At 37.5% G+C, this 24262-nt stretch overlaps 1 protein-coding gene across 1 annotated transcript in view; it reads left to right on the top strand.

Annotated features, from left to right (window-relative positions):
* Nucleotides 1-24262, top strand: part of ROBO1 (roundabout guidance receptor 1) — a 1126461-nt gene that overhangs the window by 1076836 nt on the left and 25363 nt on the right. The window contains exons 21-27 of the mRNA XM_064580171.1: nt 621-647; nt 2072-2114; nt 8525-8679; nt 11514-11849; nt 13686-13793; nt 16862-17006; nt 20109-20357. Coding sequence (XP_064436241.1) covers nt 621-647; nt 2072-2114; nt 8525-8679; nt 11514-11849; nt 13686-13793; nt 16862-17006; nt 20109-20357 — 1063 coding nt within the window. The remainder of the gene's footprint in view (nt 1-620; nt 648-2071; nt 2115-8524; nt 8680-11513; nt 11850-13685; nt 13794-16861; nt 17007-20108; nt 20358-24262) is intronic.

Below are 24262 nucleotides of genomic sequence, written 5' to 3'. Positions count from 1 at the left end.
TATAAGGTGTCAGGCATTTCTCGGCAGTGAAACAGTTCAGTTTTATGGCTCCCTTTGTTCCAGTTGTTTCTTTCCTTCTTTCTTTCTTCCCTCACTCCCTCCATTCCTTCTTTCCTTCCTCCCCTCCTTCCTTCTTTTCCTTCCTTCCCTCCTTCCTTCCTGTCTCTGTCTCTCTCTTTCTCTGAATGATGAACACTTAAGTGAACCTATTAGTCCACTTTTATAAGCATTTACTTTCAGATTTCTAGATAAGGTTTAAGCAAGACCCTGAGAATACTTGTTTGAGAATCCATCAACCAGTGTTTGGAGATGATTAATAGTAGAGGATTCCTGTTTGTCCTGCAGCCGGGAGCTAAATCTATGTGACTCAATGCAGGGTCATTCCCAGGCTAACCCAGCACGACTCCCATGCCAGACACTTCAAAATGGTACCTGTAGAGACAAGCCTCTTCTTTTCACCTCAGATTTGGTTTTATTCATATATCAGAGTGTCAGAACTACTGGCTTCGTTATTTACATTTGTTTTATGTTCAGCTGTCTGCTTGATTTATACTAATGTGATATGTTCCCTTTCTCTCTTCAGCTTAATAACTGGTTTATATTTTGTTTTGATTTTTCAGTCCCGTCTTTTACCTTCACACCAACAGGTATATATTTGCACTTACCCTCCTCCTCTCCTTTGTTAGTTTGGCATGTGTTGTACGATTGTGTTTCTGTTTTTATTTCATTTTCTGCAGTTAGTTGGGGGAAAGGACTTAAGATGGAATACAATACTTCATTTACTCATGTCAGGCATGCATTCAAAGTAGAAATGGTTGGTGTTGCTTTTCATCCATTTAATACGGTTATTTATTCATGACTCCACGCTGCATCCTGGCCTTGCACGCACGTGTTTCATTAGATAGACACTCTGTTTCCACCCTCAGCATGATTTAACATGCTAATGATCTTATTGATTATTTCATACTTGGCCATGCATTTTTTTCCCCTTACCTTAAGCTTTCACGTTTTCCAATGAAAATTTCTCTCCCTTGCAATTCTCTGTCCATAGAATCAACATTTTTAAAGGGAACCAAAATACCCAACACATGTGGAAGATAAAACTTTTTATTTCCCCGAAGTCAGAATCCTAATACTTTGTTCTATTCAGTTTATTTCAAAGTGGGCCCTCTTCTTTCACATCACCTCTAATAGAAGATGTACCTGAAGTCTTGCCTCCTCGGTTTTAATCCAGTTATTGTAATCACTGGAAGCAGTTATCTCTCCTTAACACACTCCCCATTTGGAGTTCTTCTAAGTAGCAGAATTTGGCAGCTTTTAGAAACATATTTCTTCTTAGAAAATATGTCTGTATTTACAGAAAAGCTAATCTTCTTAACCCCTTGCCTAACTGTGTGCAAATCTTTATTTGTTATTGCTAAATTTTTACACCCATAATTCATTAGGCTGAGAATGCTTTCAAGAGCATTAAAATATATTGTCACTAAATATACACATGTCTGATGAAAATATAATGGGAGGGGCTTCTGTAAGCCACAATAAAAAAAAATATGTCGTATTAATTAATAGCCACAACTTGGCATACATCTTTGTGTGTGGAGGGAGAGAAGGTTTATTTTAACATTTATCTTTGTCTTACTGGTATTCATACTTCTGGGACAACAGTCTTGCCATTTTTTCCCAAATTTAAGATTCCAATTATATATACATATAAAATCATGCAATTATAGGATCTAATAATAAATTCAAAATAGAAAACTATGGGAATGCAAATGTAACAATGCATAATATATTTAATAAGAGTGTACTCAAGTTTACTTTTACTTAGTTCTCAACCTTATTGGCACATAAAGAAAATAAGAGTAACATATTTAATTCTGTATAATCTTAAAAAAATACTAGTTTAATCAGAAACCTGCCGCTTTCTGTGATGATTTTGCAATGCTTCTAAGTAGAAAGTGAGAAAGCATTCCATTTTAGAAAGATACTCATGGATGTAATAGCTTTTGATTTATAAACGTAAACATGTCTATTAATTGTTTCTTTTTTTTTTTTTTTTGTAACATTCTAGTAACTTATCAGAGAGGAGGTGAAGCTGTGAGCAGTGGAGGGAGGTAATTATCCTGCTTGTTTTGTAGATCCTAAAGGGAATTCCAGGTATCTCATCTTGCCTTCCTCAATGACATCACTTTCTTTGCATAAAAGGTTTAAGGATGAAATGTGTTCAAATCTTTTAGAAATTCTCCATTCCACTGTGCTGTGGAACCAAGCTTGTTTGTACACAAATGCCGTTGATGGAAGCTGTTGCATCTTAGTGAATGAACACCAGAGGGCGCACTTTAACCGTGAAAGACAAACTTGCTGATTTTAGTGGATGATTAAAAGGAGTTAAAGTAATTAAGCAATGGCATTTATGAAGATTAAGAAATATAGCTAGTTAACAGATACTATCAAAGAAAAAGTGTTCATTTGAAAACCTGCTGAACATAGCATTTGCTCATAAGTTGTTGTAGGCTAGGTTGGTTTGTTCTTGTGAATTCAACATAGTTCAGCTTTCCATTTGCAGGGGAATATGTTGAAATACAACAAGAAATCTAGGTAGCTTGTTAATATGGAGCTTTTCTTTTCTCTCTAATTAAAATGAACCTCAATCCTATATGTATTATTTTTTTGTAATTATGACTCAGTGAACCTTAATATATTCATAGAGAAATCACAAATTGATGTGACAGGCAGCTTAAAAGAGCTGAAAAATGGTATATGTAACATGAGCCAAGCTTCTGGATTTTCTATAATAAGATGATGTTTTGCCCTCAAACCCAGCAACATATAGCTTAAGGTAGAAGAACAAAAAACTTCCAAACAAAACCATTTTATAATTTAAATTCGATTAACTTCTTGAGTGTTCTGCTTGCACAGCTGGATGATAAGTTTGCAACTGGAAAAGACAAAAATGAGTAAGGTGTTATGTCTGAATCCAAGGAGCATACCATGTGGAGACACAATGACTGAGTTTAGCATACGACAAGGAGTGTTGACCACCATGGCTGTACAAATTTGGCCACAAGCACTGATCTTTTCTTCCTGGATACTGGTCCTAGCTTACTGTTATCATACCCGTGAAACAAAGCCAGCCACTGAAGGACCCAAAAGCTAGGGAGGTCTTCATAGGGAATAAATTCACTTGATTCAGAAATTAAACCAGAGCCTGTTTTTGCATCCAGGGGAATTCCATCGAAGTGATAGCCCAGATATTCATGAAACATTCTCTGGTATAACAACACTCTCTCGTGGATAAATCTGGAAAGCCTGATCACATAACCACCTCTCTACATGTACAAGTTCATGACTGTAGACTCTGCTTTCACGTGAATCAAAGCACATAAAATGCTGGTGGAGCATCTTCTATGTCCTGCGCTAGCCTCTGTGGATGGGCGCGTGTACACGCGCTCTCTGTCTCACACCCACATGTACATGTGCACACACATAAAATATCTCCAGTTCTTGCTCCTAATGGATTTACAACCTAAGTAGAGCAAATGATCATATAGGACCTAATGGGAGGAATCCATGGGTACCCAATGCAAGTTTCTACAGCGGGACTGAAAAATGACAAACAACAAACTGAAAATTACAAACAGAACAATTTTTTGGAAAGCTTGCTGTGTTACCCTACAGAATTAACCTTTTAAATTCAAGAAGAGAATAACAGTGAAACTTCTGTATTTCAAATACCAGATAGAAAAGACCTTTGTACCAAATGAAATGATGAAAGTTGCTGGCATGTTCCAGAGGCAACAGTTAAAGATCTTGGAGTCCATGCTCAAAAGGACAGTTATATACATAACTTTTAATTTATTCATTCATCAGGCATATTTATCAAATGTCTACCATGGATACACACCATTCTAGTTGCTTGGGATGCATCAGTGAGCAAGTCAATAAAAATTCCCATCCTTGTGAACTTTACATTAAGAGCGGGAGATATAAGATAAATAATAAGCATTAAAAAAATCAACTCTAGTATCAGCAGTCGATGCGTGCTTTGGAACAAATAGAGCAGGATGAGGGATCAGGAGGGTATCAGGAAGAGGTCTCTGTTTCTAGCCAGAGTATGTGTTTGGGTGGGTGGGTGGGAGATTCTGGGATGTGTGTGTGTGTGTGTGTATCTGTGTTCTACGATTCCGTGTGGTAAGAGAAGGGGCAGTCACCCAATCTCCTGCACTCTCTCCTCTCATGTCCATCCCTTAAACACTGCTTGCCCTCACAGATCTCAGACGTTGGCAGCCCGCTCTGGCCCTCCCACCTCATTTGGTTGATGATACTTAAGTCAAAATTTCAAGTCTTCCTTCTGCATCCATCACTGCCTTTGTTGATCCTGCTTTTCACCCCATTCACTATGCCAGTACTGTTCCATGTCAAGCACTTGATCTCTCCTGCCTCAGCTATCGCATAAGCTCCCAGCAGTCCTACCTTTATCTACATTCGTTAGCACTACTTCCTCTTAATTCCCTTTGGCCGTTGGAGCCAAAATGGTATTTTGAAATGCATATCAATTATGTCTCTGAGTTGCTCTAGATCCCATTTTTTTTTAATATTTTATTTATCTATTTGACAGAGAGAGACACAGTGAGAGAGGGAACACAAGCAGGGGGAGTGGGAGAGGGAGAAGTAGGCTTCCCGCAGAGCGGGGAGCCCGATGCGGGGCTTGATCCCAGGACCCTGGGATCATGACCTGAGCCGAAGGCAGACGTTTAACGACTGAGCCACCCAGGTGCCCCTAGTTCCCATTTTTAATAGAACCCACCATGTTTAAAATATCAAGTCTAAATTCAGCAGAGCCCATGAAGCCTGCAACCTGTAGGGTGTTGGGGGTCCGTCCCCCACCTCTAAGTGCCACACCCTACAATCCACCACGTCAGCCCACCCGCCACTCTGCCAATATTAGATTCTCTTATGGGTCCTTATTCCATCAGCCCAGACTATGCTCCCTATCCCCTGTCAGTTTGCTGAGCTTCACCTGCTGTGTGCTCCATGAACTTTTTGTGCTGGGTAAATACCACAGTTAAGCACCTAGCATAAGGTAATGCAATTATCTTTTGTTTATATCAGGTGTCAGGAAATTATGGCTCCTGGGCCAAGTCCAGTCTGCCACCTGTTTTGTAAATAAAGTTTTATAAGAATACACCCCAGACTTACTTGTTAACGTATTGTCCATGGCTGCTTTCTCACCACGATGACAGAGTTGAGTCAGTGCAACCAGAAATATAATAAAGGAGAAGGCTGAGCCAGAAATCTTTTCTAGTCCACAAAATTGTGAATTTAACTATTCCCAGAAAAGGGCACATGAGGATTGTGGTAAGCAAAGAGACCTCTTCCCAACTTGGAAAGGGCAAAGGGCTTGGGATACCATCCAGGGGAGGATCACGGAAGCAGTATTAAGTAGCTGTTCCTATCCCTTTGTTTTCCTTACCTCAGACATTCCAGTCACCTCTTCCAAAACCCTACTTAAAATCCAAACCACAGCATCAACCTGGGAACAGTGGAGAAGTCCTAAAGGATGGAGTAAGAAAATCAGGCCAGAAAGAATGCCAAGAAATCATTTCCTCGCCGTGGAAGGTGACAAAGAAACAGAGCTCAGGCCTTGCTTCTCTCTGAAATACCGGCCTCTCTCAAATCCATCCCTTGCTCCTTCCCGGACTGCAGAGCTTTTTCAGGCTATGAATTAAAGGAAAGAGGAGACAGTCTATAGGCAACCCTTACTGCTGGGCCCCCTTACTATTTTCTCCAGCCCTGGGACCCTCTAGTATTTTATTTTGTGGTTCAGGATTTCAGATAGGCTTTTGTTTTGTTTTGTTTTGTTTTGTTTTGTTTTGTTTTGTTTTGTTTGAGTGAGTGGAGTATCTGAAGTAAGAGGAGCAGAGGAAATGAGAGTAATTGCTACATAATTATTTAAATGCAGTGTCCTCTTTTCCTTTGTGACACAAATTTATTCCCTTAATATGAACTGGAAGAAAAGTTTGGGTTTTATGAGCCTTAGTGTCTTCTTTTCTCTGATAATACTGTCTTTTAAAAGACAAGGAAGAAATAAGCCAAACTCAGATATATTCATAAGAAAATACAACCTCTAATATTATATGGTAAAAAGACATATTTCAGACACACGTTAATTACTGTAACCAGCACTGAGTTTTACTTCTGCTTAATTTCTTATTGTTGGACAGTGAAATCTGTTTCATATACACTAGATCATCTTAAATGCAGAAAAATAGCCTATGAGATTGGTAGTTTCAAAAAGCTCCTAACACCCTTATCAAGGTCGCTGCATGTGACCTTGACTTCCTCAGAGACCTCTAAAATACACATATGACATTTTAAGATTCATTATGGGTCAATAATGTATGGTTCACCTTCTTCCCCAAATAATTAGTATTCCAAATACAAGTTTAAACCAAAGCCAGGATGTGAATTGTTAATCTTACTTCCTGTTGGAAATCGCCCATACATATGGAAAGTTTTTTCAGCTTATGAAATCAAAACATTCACTTTCAAAGTGCTTTTCTGAGAGAATCACGGTAGCATAAAAATATTGTCTATTCCTTTTGAAACCTGTAAGTCGGACTGAAAAATTTCCACTTGACCCATGCTTTAGACCCATAATATCTCTACATGTCAAATATGGAAATTTATTTTTAATAACTTCTATAGTGATAACACACTTGGCTTACGTTCAAGAGGAAATAAAATAAGAAAAGCTAAAGATTACTAGAGGCAGAATTTCTCTAACCAACATCTATTCAGAGGCTCCAGATATCTGTGATACAGCTTGCATTTAAATGTTTTAAATTTCAGCGGTTCAGCATATTGGCTCTTCAAAGCACGTTTTTATCAACAATGTTAATAATAAATTGGCTCAGTTTTAACAGCATTATTCTGAATTTCGAGACTGCAGACATTTCCCCCCCACTCTTTCTTTTATACGAACGTTTAATGACTTTAGGAAATTTCAGCACTCCCCAGTATGTATGTTTATAGCATCCTGGATTCGAGCATGGATTCCAGAGCTAGAGAACTTGGGCTCAAATCCCAGCCTCTCTGCCACTCGCTGGCTTTGCATAACTATGCACATGTTTCTTAACCTTCTGTCTGAGGAGTCCTTTTCCTCATCTGTAAAATAAGGAAATAGTAGTAACTACTTGGTGGAATGGTTCTAAGAGTTAAATGAGTTGATACATGTAAAGAACTCCGGACAATGTCTCACACGTTGTAAGCAAAAAGTAAATATTCATGTTTATTACAGATACATAACACATATGTACATCTACTTAATGTATACAGACATAAAAATTATAAATCCATATTCTTCCTTTGGAGTGAAGGGTTCTTCACATAACCATCATTTGCACTAGTGAGTTTCCTCAGTTGACTCTCTGTGCATCACGGAACCCTGAAGGGTGAAGTGTCAGGTTCTTGATTCCCGGGGAAATAAGAAGCATGGTTATCATACTTCGACAAAGAAAATGAAACTGTGAAGAAAATCTTTGCAGAATCTGCAGCACCAGCCTGTTTATTGTGGATCTTACAGCGCACCATGCATTATCACCTCTTTTGCTAAATTATCAAATGGAGTCCATGTTGGAGAAGGACACGAGGACTGCTGCGCTTGGACTCTAGTCTGCATCTCTGGCACTAGCCGTTCAGGGTTCCCTCTAATAGCCATTGATGTGCTTTGCATTCCCAATGCACAGTGAAAGAGCCATTAACGTGTTGTGCCAAAAAAGACAGGAACACTGATATTTCCTATAGTGGACACTTTTCGTTCTACCAGATTTAATTCAGTAGCTTTCCTTTGTTTATGTAGGGATTTATGGCAGTTTACATTGTCACCATCAGAAAGTCCTGACAAGCTTCCAGAGCTGTGCACGGAAACATTGATAAGGCTCTCTGCAGAATGTCACAGAGCCCCAAACTCACTATTTCTGAAACATGGTTTTGAAGAAAAGTATGCAAATATGCTTACTACGAAGGATCTGAATAAAGGAGCTTGTTCCATTTTTTAATGATGTTGTAAGAAGAATCATCACTTTTTTAATGGGTCAAAAACAAAGGGATGCAAACTGTCTCCACTATGGTATTCTGTCAGCAACTAAAACACTAAAAAATATAGGAATCCATATGTTTAGATTCCATGTTTGAGTTTTAATCACTGGGGCTAAAGTAAAGCATTGCAAACAGTACAGTGTTTTAAGTCTGACGCACAACTGTGCCCGCTTACAAAGTTATGGCCCTATACACGGAGAGAAGTTCTCAAGACATTAGATTGCGTTACAGTTATCTTGTCAAAAAGATAATTGTAAAATAAAAGGAATAATAATATCATTCAGCAGGGCTGACCAAGGCATTTGTGAGAACAGTGATGAAGAATGTGTTGGACGTCTGAATGGGAAATCTCATTTGCTATTTATAAAACATGTGCATATATATATATATATATATTTTTTTTTTTTTTTTTTTTTTCCTTTAGGCCAGGACTTCTGAACATCAGCGAACCTGCCACGCAGCCGTGGCTGGCAGACACGTGGCCCAATACTGGCAACAATCACAATGACTGCTCCATCAATTGCTGCACGGCAGGCAATGGTAACAGTGATGGCAACCTGACCACCTACAGTCGCCCAGGTTAGAGATGTGGACACAGCTCCATGAGCCTAAGCACAAGGACTGGCCACAGGAGGATACATTTCTTCCCCTCTCCCTACACTGGAAAGGAAAATTTGGTCAACATTTTCATAAAATGTTGACGATTGCCTAGCAGATTATCCTGATTCTATATTTTCTTCATCCCTCTACCTCCACGCTTCACCTTCCACCAGAGTTTCCCAGGATGCAATGGGAGAAGGATAGATAGCAAGGAAAAAAGAACTTGTACAAAAGCATTCCTCTCTATGAGGATGAATGTATTTATAATTTATGTTTGTAATTAATTATTTTCAGGATATGGGGAATAAAACAGATGAAAAACTTTATAAGTCTCTAGTTAGAGTGAACCAAATTCTTTAATAGCGGTAATGAAAATAATAGCAACTGTACAACAGTAATAAAAAATTATAAATGAAAATTAACTGAAATTCCAAATCAGATTTTTTTTATTAACATATATTATTTGTTTCATGCATACAGGTCTGTGATTCATCAGTCTTGCACAATTCACAGGGTTCACCATAACACATACCCTCCCCAGTGTCCATCCCCCAGCCACCCCATCCCTCCCACCCCCCTCCACTCCAGCAACCCTCAGTTTGTTTCCTGAGATTAAGAGTCTCTTATGGTCTGTCTCCCTCTCTGGTTTTGTCTTGTTTTATTTCAAATCAGATTTTTATTATATAAAAGTAAATCCCAAAGATGTAAGATATCTATCTATCTATCTATCTATCTATCTATCTATCTATCTATCTATCTATATCTTTTGCAGGTGTTTATGCATGCTTTTATTTTATTTTGTGTGGTTTTGGTTCAGAAATATGTGTGAGTGAACTACTTCATGATGGTGTCATGCTAAAGCATGACATGAAATTATGGATGTAGAGTATGCAATATTGAGAGGAATAAACAGAAAATTACTCATGATTTCTTGCAAAAAAAAAAAAAACAACAAAAAACAAAATGAAAACCTTCAACATTCCCAATTGGGAAATATTAAAAGAATCATAAAGAATCAAACGATATGAGTAGAGAAGTAAAATGACTCATGGAACTAAGAAAAAGGGAAATAGAAGATAGCATTTTAAGTGAAGAGGTTATACACCATAAAAAAACAAATCATGTAGCAGTCTGTATGTCTAGCCTTAAAACAAGTCCAGAGTCTTCCATTGGATATGGATATGACATATCCATGTAACTACGTCCCTGTTCTCCAGAAGTCCATATTCTAGTTGCATAGTTAGGTGCTCACATGATTACAAAAAAAAAAAAAAAAGAAAAGAAAAAAGAGAGAGAGACTGGTTGAGCCCTGCAGGAGACAAAAGATGACAATAACCATTTAGATTAATATGTAGAGCTGTTTTGTCCAATATGGTAGCCTCTGGCTACAGGTGGCTATTTACAGTTAAATGAAACAAAATACAATTTAAAATTCAGTTCCTCATTTGCCCTAGACACATTTCAAGTGTGCAGTAGCCCCATGTGTCTGTTGGCTCCCAAATTATACAATGCTGAATAGGACATATCTATCATCTCAGAAAATTCTATGGAATCACACTCATTTAGAAAGATTGGTGAAGAAAAATGAAATTGGCAAAACCATATAGCCTTTAACAATATTTCTTAACCACTATTAAACAAAATATTATACCTAGAAGTTAGAATTACTAAAGGCCAGGTGAGTCAAATATTCCTGTTCCCCGATCATTTATTTTTTAAAATGCAGAGTAGTTGAGTTCAGTATTACAGAGAAGTTGCATATTTCTCTTAAGATTATATTCACATTTACATCTTCAGCTAATTTTTCATCAACATATCCAGCTGAAAACCAATCTTCAAGGTGAGCTGAACTACTACTATTATGAACTACATGAATAAAATAATGGTATTTTTAACCATTGTAACTTGACAGATTTTTTTATTTAAAAAATATTTTCACTTTAAATTATGATTTTAGTTCTTCCTGCTGTTTTAATATTTTCAGCTGCAGGCTTTAAATATTTCTATTTATTTAATTTTAAATATTCTATCAGTTATTTCATTCCCTAATACTTCAATGAGGAGCAAATTAGAGGGTAATTGAAATAGACAAATTAGATATTATTTCAGGCTTTCTTTGATTAAATTACACAGGTTACTTATGATTCATTTTATCATCATTATTGTCATTTTATACTTCTTGGGGTGTCTTTATGAAACCATGAAAAAATGATTATATAATGTCCTTCCCTGATAATGATTATCCTACATAACCAAGGGAAGATCCAATAAAATTATCTTAAACACTATTTACTATCCCTCTACCTCTGTTCCTCATATCTTCTGAGTAGAGTTACTTTAAAAAATACTAAAATCTCAAGTTCTTTGATGTGTAGGCAGAGTTCACCCCCCCCCCCTTTGGTTTGGGTTCTCAACACACATGCTTTGTTCTGTTGCTTCAACAACTAACTAGTAGCTTCAGGTAGGACAGTAACTCCAGATTAGAACATATACATTTGGCACATAGAGATACTCATGTGTATATTATTTAAGTGAAATTCCTATTAATAGGGTTGTTAAAGGAAAATCATCTTAAATTCAAATTCAAAATTAGTCTCTCTATATTTCTCTATGTCCTCTCTCATTTCCTCAATTTTGAATTAACCTTCTTTAGAGAGTACCTATGAATACCTAGCCCTTTGTACTGATCGCATTTAAGCCCCTTTTTACTTTACATAACAATTTCATTGTGACTCACGAAGCTACTTACAGAGAAATTTAAAACGAATAACCATGCAGAATGACTTTTTCCTTTTCCTCTCCGTTGCACGTAGCTGATTGTATAGCCAATTATAACAACCAACTGGATAACAAACAAACAAATCTGATGCTCCCTGAGTCAACTGTTTATGGTGATGTGGACCTTAGTAACAAAATCAATGAGATGAAAACCTTCAATAGCCCAAATCTGAAGGATGGGCGTTTTGTCAATCCATCAGGGCAGCCCACTCCTTACGCCACCACCCAGCTCATCCAGTCAAACCTCAGCAACAACATGAACAATGGCAGTGGGGACTCCAGCGAGAAGCACTGGAAACCGCCTGCACAGCAGAAACAGGAAGTGGCCCCCATTCAGTATAACATCATGGAGCAAAACAAACTGAACAAAGGTGACGAGCTTTGCCTTTATTCCCAGCCTTTTCTGTCTCAGTACCATTAACCTTTCAGCACTCCACGTCCAGACTTCTCTGGGATGAGCAAATGAAATCTTTCTTTTGTTCCTCATGTTTCCTTATTTCTTTGTTTTTGAAATTTCCAGTGTCAAAGAGTTAATTAGCACAACAATACCCTTGGAAAATTGATTTTATAATAATATATAACTATTTTCAAATGGTTTTGAGATTAATTTAAATTTAATCGTAGGTGAGGGATTGCTTAGCAAAATCTTTTATTCATAAGGCAGATGTACAACCGTCACAATACCTCACATTTTAAATAAATAGACTATCCCATTCTTTCCACTCAAGATTGGAAGATAATTGCTTCTACATGGTCATATAAATGAATGGCATTTTTATATCAAACTGAAGAAAAATAATTAAATTAAGCTTGAACTGGAGAAGTGGTTCAATTTGTTGTATTTCTCCTACCTCGTGTGTCCCTAAGACTGCTGCAATGATTTTAGAACCTAAATTTTTTTGGTTGACTTGATTGAAGTCTGTCAGGATAGAATCTAAAATAAATTGTTAAATGGTAGCAGTGGAATAGTATTTTATAGCCTGAGGGGAATGTTTCTCTATTATATTATGTGTGAGTTGGAAGAGGTAAGTATTTGATTTCTTTATAGTCCTTTAGGCTACCGCTTTAATAACATGATTTGCAAAGTTGTACCTCTTGGGGGGGGGGAGGGAAGAAAAGAAAAGCATCCTCTAATATGAATAGTTCAGGGCAATTTTGCACAAGTGTCCAGGTTAATGACACATCTTATTGTAGATAATTAGAGACCTAGATTTATTTTCTTTAGGCTTGAGTTGTGACCATTTTCCTCAAAAATAAAATGTATTACAGTTGGAGATGACAAGCATCCCATTTGATTAAGTTAATGTTATGTATTTTGATTTAATAATACAGTCATCCTGCCTTTTTCAAAGTTTGAGAAAACACTTGATTGGCATAAAACGCAGTTCAGTAAATATTTGTTAAGACTTTTGCACAAGCTCATGACAAAGGATGACCACGATGAAGAGAGGACAGTTTCTGCAATCCTGTAGTTTGCAGTGGGCATTCCAGCCGTTGTTACATCATTCCTCTTTAGTATATGGCTTTACTGTGGACTTTGGAAAGTTTGACAAGCCTCTGAACAAATATTTCAGAGCTCTTATTTATTGTTTTTATTGCTTGTACCAGACTTGGTATGCCAACTGTAATAAAGACCTGGAATGCAACTAAACTAATGGGTTATTACCCAGTACATTCCAGTGGCAAGTTTATCACTTAGATTTTTACCTTTGCCTAAGTAAGCAGAAGCCTTCCATGGCAGATTGAGATCCTTTGTTTTCTTATCATGGATATATTTTTTATTAGATACCATCTTGCTGACAAGTTTCAGGGCTTTTTATTTTAATTTTTTAAAATGATTTGCAGACATGATATTTTCCTGATTTCTTATGGTTAAAATTATTTCGTTGTTATATTTTTCAAGTTAAGAAGTCAAGCAATTCCGATTTCTGCCTTAGCTGATTTATAAATATTTTAAAGAGAAGAAATAGTTCCTTATATGATTCGTACATAGCTATGTTTAGTCTGATTTATATAAAGGAGATGATGCAAAGAATTTGGATTCTATAAATCTTAAAGAGACATGCCTATCTTTTCTTGACTTTTCCTCCTTTATACTTCTATACGATTAGCAAGTGATCAGCATGGTAACTTAGAAGCCTAATTGGTGGTAAATGATTAAGGCATCAAAGAGAAAATAAAAGTTTTTTTCCATCTGAAATGTCTAGATTATCGAGCAAATGACACAATTCCTCCAACTATCCCATACAACCAATCATACGACCAGAATACAGGAGGATCCTACAACAGCTCAGACCGAGGCAGTAGTACATCTGGTAAGTATGGGGAACCAAAGAGAAAGTCAGTCTCTCCTTTAAAAAAACGGTATATTCCACTGTTGAAGATTGAATGCTAATGAACTGATGTGCACATATGACATGTCTACGCACTTTATATAATTTGAATTTTTCCAGGCACGGGTCTTGCAATTTGAGCGACAGTCCACTCACTAAACTATTTTGTGTTCTACTTAGTAACAAAGATTAAAGATCCCATTCTCCTCCTTGTTAATAAACCTTTTTTTTTTTTTTTAAGATTTTATTTATTTATTTGACAGAGAGAGACACAGCGAGAGAGGGAACACAAGCAGGGGGAGTGGGAGAGGGAGAAGCCGGCTTCCGCTGAGCGGAAGCCCAATGCAGGGCTCGATCCCAGGACCCTGGGATCATGACCCGAGCTGAAGGCAGACACTTAATGACTGAGCCACTCAGGCGCCCCGTTAATAAACTTTTATAAAGCCAGAAGCATGGACTAGACTTTAAAGGCAGTTGAAGCTTCTTTTTTTGCCCTTGGCCAAAGTAAAACTAAAAATGTTGGGCATATACTTAACCTGCTAAATTTGTTATTCTTTGAAGCAATCTATACAGCACATAAAATCTGAGGACCCTTGAGCAGAGTCACAAGCCTAAGAGATCATAGGGACAACAGGAACCTGCCTCCGTTGATAAGCCTTGTAACTTTCCCTCAGTTCTTGCCCTAAAACCTCGTAAAGCAACCTTCTAACTTGGGTTTGTAAGAGCCTTCGAAGCCACAGTGAGGCCTCTTCTCTTCATGCTGTTGCAGCTGTTTACCACCTGTTTTCCTGATAGGGGCTGCAGAAGGGACTTCGCTGGTACTTAAGTCCGGTTTTTCTAATTAAAGGCGATTCATTATTAGAACTAACATGTGGCGAGCCACATCACGATGAGATCAGAACTGACTGATCTTGCCTCTAGTATGTTTCTCCAGGGGAGTGTAGAAATATCACCTCTCAGTACCTGGACTGAAGTTCTGCTAGGTGCTTTTAGCCTGTGTCTTTACCCCTCTCCTGTAATGAATATGGCATTTGCATTTTATCATCTTCCCTTGACAAAGGCCTGTTGATTTGGCATTTTTAAGCCTACATTTTGTCACTGATTGGAACTATTCCTATTGGAATTAAAGGAGTTTAGAAATACCTCTTTGCCTTTTTAGATCTACTCTTATTCTACTGTATGTTGATTTTTTTAAACAACTAAAATCTTACTAAGGAAACCCTGAATTAACAGGGATTTTTAAAAGGATCTACTCTTGGGAAAACCATAGAAAATAATTTAATATATTGATATCTCATGCCATTTTATCTTTGCATTCTTAGCCACTTAGAAAATCATATCTTCCTGAGGAAAATGATTCTATGATTGTGATTAAAGTGATTCTGTGTTGTTAATTTTAAATTGACTTTCTCCATCCCTCAGCTTAGAGACCTAGATCTTGGTGTTCTGCTGCTATTTATTACTTGGTATTCTGTGAATATTTGGTAAAAAAGATTAAAAAAAATGTATAGTCCGGTGTTAATTAGAGGAAAGAATGAAGCAAGCAAGTGATGTGTAGGAGAGATTTGTAATGTTAGGCCTCTTAGGACAGATGGAGTTATTAGAGTAGATGCATGCCAAGAAATCAAGAGGAAGGCGCTGGGTATAGTCAAGTCCACGATTCTTGCCTAGTCTTTCCAATACAGGACAACTGAGTGAAGGAAGAGAGAATGGAGACATACAGGTAGAGGCCTGAGAATTGTAATTTATTACTAACATCCAGTCCCTTGGCCCATACTTGGTGCAGTAACGTACCAGTTCAAGAACATCTGACTTAATGCACAGATTGGGCCAAAAATTCCAAAGCAACTTAAAAAAAAAATAAGGGTCATTGAATATACCAAGACCTGTTTCATGCACCATGTAACTTGGAGCTGTTTCAGAAAGGTTAAAAATATAAAGACCGGGCGCCTGGGTGGCTCAGTTGGTTGAGCAACTGCCTTTGGCTCAGGTCATGATCCTGGAGTCCCTGGATCGAGTCCCGCATCGGGCTCCCTGCTCGGCGGGGAGCCTGCTTCTCCCTCTGACCCTCCCCCCTCTCATGTGCTCTCTCTCTCTCGTTCTCTCTGTCTCAAATAAAGAAAAAAAAATATATATATATATATATAAAGACCAAGAAAATTCACTGATTTTAAGGGATCATATGAGAAACACAGTTATAAGCTCATCGTCTATAATTTCCATAAGAATCTAAAATGTATTGTATTAGAGGAGGAAGATAAAGATGATTTTATCCTCAAATATCTTTTGACCCAAAATTATTTTAAAATGAATACTCTAAAATGTGCAGTTACCTGAATTTAAAGAATATGCCAAATCCAAAATCAGAATACTAGGGCACTTGCATAATTGGGCTATTTCAAACTACTAAAAATGTTCAAGCAACATCATTTTACTCTAAGCCGTAATTTTGTAGAAACTGGGGCTAAGAGCACTTCTCTCCTTTTTTAAAAATCATTTCTCTGCTTCTTTTGTTGTTAGTTATATTAGTTCCTCCAGCAATGATTTTCATCTGCACCTGCCTTTCTGACGAAAACTGGTAATTTCATTGTGCCTAAAACATTTCAATGGACAAGTACAAATTATATATATTCAGTGATTTAATGCAACAGTGGAACTCTAATAGATCGTATCTGTATCATATTGTATTTTAGGTTCCAGCAATTAAATAATAGAAAGGCACTTCAGAAAATATGTCTACAGCTCATTTGTTTTAGGTGATAATCCATAATGCAATTAATTGCTGTAAGAAGATCACTATTAATGATATGACTTGTAAAATTCATTTGTGATTTTATTGCTTTTCCACTATTTATTTTGCAGTTAAACTTGGCAATACGTTGCATCTTCTATTGTACAAAGTTCTGTTAAGATTAATGAAGAAAAGCTTGTTTATCTGCTTCTGCATATATGAATTATATGATCATATTTACAGGAAATAATTCACCTGTGGATAATAGAAAAACCTTAAAGGCCAGAAATAAAAGACTTGGATTTTATTTATTTTCAAGGGAGTCAAGGGCACAAGAAAGGGGCACGGACACCCAAAGTACCAAAACAGGGTGGCATGAACTGGGCAGACCTGCTTCCTCCCCCGCCAGCACATCCTCCACCTCACAGCAATAGTGAAGAGTACAGTATTTCCGTAGACGAAAGGTAAGAAGAATTTCAGAACGGATGTAAGTGGAATAGGATGATTCCTTAAACCCATATGAAGCAATTATTAAACTAGATCACTAAGGGGAGACATTCCTAAGGTCCACAAACATTTGTCTCTGAAAAAAACAGTATTGCTATGTTAGAAGGACTTGAAAAACATCCTCAGTGCTGCCAAAAAAAAAAAGGAAATCGTGCCTTAGACACTTCTTTTGGAACTAAGAATTATGAATCAGAACACACATGCACAATTTACATATGTGTTTATGTTTTATACATGTAATTTACATATGTAATCATATATAAAAATGAATACAAGATCACATATGCATCATGATATATATAACCATACACATATATGATTTTATGATTTTCAAATATCAGAATTTGTATTGCATATTCTTGAATTTTCATAAAACAAATGTGTGAATTTGTACAACAGCTAAGGTATCCTGAAAACTTTTGTTTGTTCTTAGATATTATCACATTATGCTGAAAACTGAAACTTCAAACTCACTGAATTGTCTCTTACAACAATTCAACTAGTGTAAATAATCATATCATATGACAGCGATAAGAAAGTTAGTGTGTTTTGCTCTCTCTCCAGATTCTATAGAACTGAACCAACAGAGCAAAACAGATGTTTCACTGTTATGATGATCAAAGGAGAACTCACTTGACATAGAGAATTAACAAAAAATAAAATCTACCTGAAAATACGGTCTTTTTAGTGACTGTTGTAAAAATAAAGACAATGTTCTTTCATTCTCCACACACGAAAAATAGTTTTACGGATCCAAATATGCCAGGAAACAAAACTCTGTACCTTTGTTGTTCCAGTCATTTAATGAGCAAATACTGAGCCATCACTCCTAGGGAAGATACAGGGATAGGTTCCTGCAAGTCTCTGGTCACACATTTTTGTCATCTGATCCATGCATTATCTTGTTTTATGTGTGTTTTTGTTTAAAGACACCTGGTGCGATATGTATTGTTGATTCATTTACATTGAACTGTAGTGTCATAGGTCATTCCTGGCCAAAGCTTATCTAGTGTACATATTTTCTCTATTTGACACGTCATAGCCTTTTGCACTTAGAAACACTAGATCGCACTAAAGCTCTATCCTTGGGGGCTACTTTAAACAGGGAAATTATCAATATAAAGAAAAAAAACTGAGAATGATGTGGCACTAGATAGACTGAGAAAAGGACACTTGTTTGCAGTATGAAAACTGACACAAGAAGGTGGAGTGACTCAGATGCTTCACCGTGAGTATTGACTTTGGGTTACAAATAAATTTTAGCAAGTAGGTGACTTTGTAAGTATAGAATCTGCAAAAATTGAGAATTGACTATAGTTTTTAAAAAGTCATTTTCTAGGCTCTGTTAACATTTATTGCTATTTTAGTCCGCCAGTAAAGGGACTAAAATGAAATAAGTGGATATAGTTTTTTAAAAGCCTACAGGAGATACAACTCTGCCCTGAAGGGAAAGACTGATTCAAAGTGGGAAGAATGAAGGTTTCCTGATCCTTTGGCTTTTGTTCTTGACTTTGACATATGATACGGTTCTCAATCAAGAGGAAGAGGGATTTTATGGACATTGGGACCACACAGAGATGTGGCCTCCTGGAGGACTAAGATGGGTCGGTGGGAGGGAGGGAGAGGAAGCTGGGAAGGCAGGTGTAAACCAGGTTATACAGGTACTCGAATGTCTTGTTTAGGTATTTGTATATTTCCCTCTAGTCAATAAGGGAGCCATGTATTACTCTGCAGCAAATGAATGATCTGAGAGTAATGCATATTATAATAAAGTAATTTTGGAGGCACTGTGAGGATTCAGAAGTGTAGAGTGACTGGAGGCAAAGAGATCAATTAAAAGGTTATTGCAGTAGCACATACAACAGACTTTAGAAAAGTTGTAGATTTGGGAGATTTTTAGAGAGGAAACAGAGATGAACCAGGGATCAGTTCAAGGTAGAAGAGAGAGGAGTAAGGTGAGATGACACAAGATCTCTAGTTTAGGGGAGTGCACAAATTGCTGTTATTTTGTTGAGAAAGGAGACGTAGAAAAAGTGTCAAAGGGAGGTAGTAGGATTGGTAAAGTAAAGGAAGACTCAAAGAAATCATGTTATATGAGCATCAAGTTTCCTGAGTTCAGGTGAACAAAGCAGGTGGTAGAGAGTGAATGAGAGAGAGGGGTAACACGAACACAGTTTATATAATGCAGTAAATTACTGCCATTTGAATCAATAACCGTCTGCCCTGGGGTGGGAGAAAAGAGAAAGGCATGAATGTTTCCCAGATCCATCTAGAGTTTCCACACAGCTCTAGCAGAGGAGTAGTGGGGCATTTTATTGTTTATCGACTATTTTATGTACTGTGTTTTTTATTCAACATCCTAAACGCAAGCCAACAACTTCATTTGTGCTCAACTGAAGAAATAGTGATCTATTATAATTTCAGAGAAAGGTGGATTTTCAAGAAAGGATTTTTAAGAGTAATTTTTCTCGGAGGTTAGCATTCATCTCTAGGTCATCTGTAGGACCATCCCTGAGTCACCTTTTTGAAGTGGAAGGCTAGACTACATGCAACACACTTAGGAAGTACTAAGTACTAAGTTTAACTGCATTAAGTAGATGCCTTTATTGCATGACTTCTCAGAGCCTGCAATATGCTGATGTAAATTGTAATCACTCAGAAAAAATATTATATGTAGCACTCACCAACCTTGGTGATAGTGAACTGTTTTTTGTATTTTTATTTATTTTTAATTTTTTATTTACTTTTTTTAAAGATTATTTATTTGAGAGAGAGAGAGAGCACAAGCAGTGGGGAGGGTCAGAGGAAGAGGGAGAAGCAGACTCCCCGCTGAGCAGGGAGCCCAATGCGGGGCTCCATCCCAGGACGCAAAGGCAGAGGCTTAATGACTGAGCCACCCAGGCGCCCCATGAACTATTTTTTTTTTTAACGGTGCTCCCTAAACGTGGCTCACAACATTGAGGTTAAAAAAACAACTCAAAGCTGATATTCCACTGACTGTACGAATTATTTCTTTGCATAACCTGAAGTAAATCTAAGTGTGCTTATCATTGTTTTAGCTATGACCAAGAAATGCCGTGTCCCATGCCACCAGCAAGAATGTATTTACAACAGGATGAACTAGAAGAGGAGGAAGATGAGCGAGGCCCCACTCCCCCTGTGCGGGGAGCAGCTTCTTCTCCAGCTGCGGTGTCTTATAGCCATCAGTCCACTGCCACTCTGACCCCCTCCCCACAAGAAGAACTCCAGCCCATGTTGCAGGACTGCCCGGAGGAGACTGGCCACATGCAGCACCAACCCGATAGGAGGTACACTGTCACTAGCCTTTTGCTGACAAATCAGATAATTTCCACTCTTAAGTGGCATTTGTAGAATGCTATTATATGAGCTCATTTTCATGTCTAGCCTTTTTTCCAGGATCATCATGCAGTAAGCCTCGGTAATTAACATATCAAGTAATATTGTTGACCAGAACATGAGATTAATTGATCCCAGTGAACTTGCAACCATAAAATAATGTGCATTAATACTCACCCATTATGATAATTGCATTCATAAACACATGGAGATCATGTAGTAAATATATGCATTGCTACTCTTGTAGCAATTTATTGGTGATGGCTGTTTTTGCATCTTAGTTTTCAATAGCCGTGGGTAAGTCATTGCTTTGGTCTGTGGAAAATAGATTTTCTCCTATCTTTTGAAATGAAGTCTGAACGATTTCTTGCCTCGTAGCTGTACTGTTGCAGAAGAATGAACTTGGCGTATTTATTTCGCTTTGACCTCAGGTACCTTTATTTTAGGTCAGAGTCCTTTTGTCCAATTTACTAAATAACGTGTGTGTGTGTGTGCGTGTGTGTAACCAAAAATTCAGCATTGCCAACCAATACGTTTTTGTTAGACACAAATAAATACTTCCCTTGTCATTTCTACCACATCAAAGCTATTACTGCATCAAGTTAACTCCTCTCTCATTGTTGATGATTTGGTTTGTACTATTTCATTACCCTTGACACATTATATTTCACACATGTAAATTTATATATATACAAAACTTTCTATGTTCCTAATATAATTTGAAACTGAGTATGTTATTTGCCTCTGAAAATTGTCCTTCAATTTTCTTGAATGAATAACATATTTTCATTTATACTGCTTGAATTCTGTAGATTAAAATAGAACTTACAATGTTTATTAATTATTCTATCCGTAAGAGGTTCTTACCAAATTCAAATCATATACTCTCTAAAATGAAGGCGGTCATTAAGGCTTCCTCTGTGGGACAAGGGGGAATTTGGATTGCCATCCATTTATCTTTAATAGTGTTAACCCATGAAACTTCATGGAGATTGAGAACGAATAAAGCACCTATCTCTTTTCCCTATTAAGGTCACAGACCATCTCCATCACTCTTATTTGAAGCAAATGAGGGGCTAATAGAGGTTCTTACCTCTGAAATATGTCAGCATTCTCCTTTCATTCTCTCACATTACCTATTTCCCCACCATTCCCCTTTGTGTTATAAGCGGTACGTAATATCTTCTTCCTGGCAAACCCCTTCTGGTTCCTCTTGTCATCTTTTCCACCTTCTTCAAATCAGTCAAAATCAGTTCACCTTTATCTATCCTGACTTTCCAGCCTCTTCCTCTTTATTCAGTTGTTCTTTCTCTTCACCGTTAATCCTACTTTTGTTAAATGTTCCCCTGTCTTAGCCTTTCATTCTAGTTATCATGCTCTCCTTCTCCTCTACTCCTTAGGGCTGTTTAATCAACTCTGCCTTACCAATTCCCATTCACACCTTAGCCCACTGCATTCTGACTCATACCATTCTGCTTCCATTAGTCTACTGAAAGTAACTTCCAAATGGTCAATCTAAAGACTTGTCCATCTTTATCATACCTAAGCTTTCTGCAGTGTTGGCAATTTTGTAAGTTGTTGTGGGAATCACATGAGATAATGTATGTAAAGTATCCGAAGCAGGGTAAATATTCAACAAATTTGAGTTTCCTACTGTCCTCCCCTTTATGCCATCACTCCATTGCTTGGTTCAATAATTACTTGTATTCTGATGGCTTAAATAAATAAAATTTATTTAGTCATCCCACCCTTTTCCTGAGCACCACAATGATATTTTCACTTGGCCATCTCACACTACACTTGCCAAAACCAAATTCTTTGTCTTTGCACTTGACCTTTCAGACTTGTTTCATTTCCTCCTTTGTTGGCTATCGTGTATAGAATCATTAATCCTTATTTATTTGAATAACATATTAAAAATAAAATAGCCAGGGCACCTGTGTGGCTCAGTTGGTTAAGCATTTGACTTCAGCTCAGGGCATGATCTCAGGGTTCTGAGATCGAGCCCCGAGTCAGGCTCCCCACTCAGCAAGGAACCTGTTTCTCCCTCTCCCTCTGCCTCTCTCCATGCTCGTGCTTGCTCTCTTTCCCCCTCTCTCTCTCTCTTTCTCAAATGAATTAATAAAATCTTAAAATATATATATAATAAAATAAAATAGCCAAAAATCATTTAAAAAACTGTCATTTTGCCATCAACTTAATTTTCCTGTTGCTTAATTTCTTCTGCTATCTTCCTACCATTCCCCAAATTAAATTATTTACAATCCCTTCATTTCTGACTTTAAAATATCTTTTGTTTTTGTTCCTTTGTTTCCATCCCTATATATACCTGCTAAGGCAGACCCTCCATCCCTATATTCTGCCCTATCCTTGAACTGATCTCCACTTTTCTTCTATTTCCCCTTTCCTGCCCGCCCTCCACATTATCTTTCTGGACACAAAAGCCTGGGAATGTTCCCCCTCATTCAGAGTCAGGTCCTGCTCTTCAGCCCAGTGGTCAAAGCCTTTCATGGTCCTTCCTGCTTTATGTACCTCTTCCCTCCCATTCTCTCCACACACCTTCTTTTCTAATTACTTTGTTTGAAATTCCCTGACTTTTGCCTTAAATTCACCAACATCTGGTCAGCGCTGCCACTTCCTGACCCAGAGAGGGTTGCTCTGGAGCTGACACGTGGAGGGGGGGGGCACTCTTGGCTTTCATGGCCATACCCCACATGTTTAGTGTCCTCACTGGGCACCCATGTGTTAGCACATGCTGTTTCTTTGATTTCGGGGCCAGGCGCATCTCATCCTTCCAGGCCCTGTTAAAATGCATCCCCTCTGTGAAACTCTCATTTGATTGCCTGGCAAAATTCAATCAATTCTTTTCTTTTCTCTTCGCAACGGTCTGTTCACAGCTCCGCTACTCCGCTAATCAGTTTTCCTGTTGCATTAGTGTTTGCTCTCAGTATGTCTGTTTCCCTCTTTAAAGTGAAAGCTCTTTGAGGGCAGAGCTCACATTTTACTCATGTCATTGAGGTGGCACAAAGCTTACCTCCGTAAGTATTTGATGAAAGGAATTGGAACTTCCATGAACTCAGAATGAAAATGAATGCAAATGCTTTGGCTACCTGCACTTAAAATCCTGTTTAATTATATACAGCCTTTTTGAAATAATGATTTCCATGAAGGTACTAGGAATTTAATTTCCAGGATTGTTGCTGGAAATAACACTGGACGCTAACAAGAAGTAAATGAAGTCCATTAAGCAACAACAACAATAAAATATTAGTATTGTTCTTTTATGATGAAGGTATTTTCTACATGTTTACTGTAGAAATATTTGAAAATACAGATAAACAAAATGAAAATACAAAAGTACCAATGATCCACGTAGTCAGAAATAGTCACTGTTAAGGCCCCAGTAAAGATCTTTTCAGTCTTTCACCTCTGCATATACTCACATTGCTTTGAATTTGTGATATGCCAATATGGGATAATTGCTCTTTTCACTGAATGTTGTGGTTTTCCATGTCAGTAACTTTTTATTTAGATATTCATGTTAAACAAAAGTATACTGTGATTTCCTTAAACAATTCCTTAATGTTGGACATTTAAGTTATGTTGACGTTTTTGATACTATATACAATGCTATAATTCTCATTTCTAGTTATGTCTTTGAGTGAAGCCTCTTCTCAGACCCTTGACCTATTCGGATGCCTGGCCCATCAGCAGATGGCTTCTGTTTCTCATCATCCTGCCATGCCCCTAATGATGTACTCATTAAAGATAGATAGCTATTTCTCTGCAGATTTCATTCTGAGCATCAGACCCTAATATCCAAGTACTCGTTTCTGTAGATTTCAGCTGCTTAAAT

This window comes from Mirounga angustirostris, unplaced genomic scaffold (genome assembly GCF_029215605.1).
Source record: "Mirounga angustirostris isolate CCGP_5_RB_7025 unplaced genomic scaffold, mMirAng1.0.hap1 SCAF_1, whole genome shotgun sequence".
Taxonomy (NCBI): Eukaryota; Metazoa; Chordata; class Mammalia; order Carnivora; family Phocidae; genus Mirounga; species Mirounga angustirostris.
The sequence above is the reverse complement of the archived record's forward strand: the minus strand, read 5'-3'. Positions and strand labels throughout refer to the sequence as shown.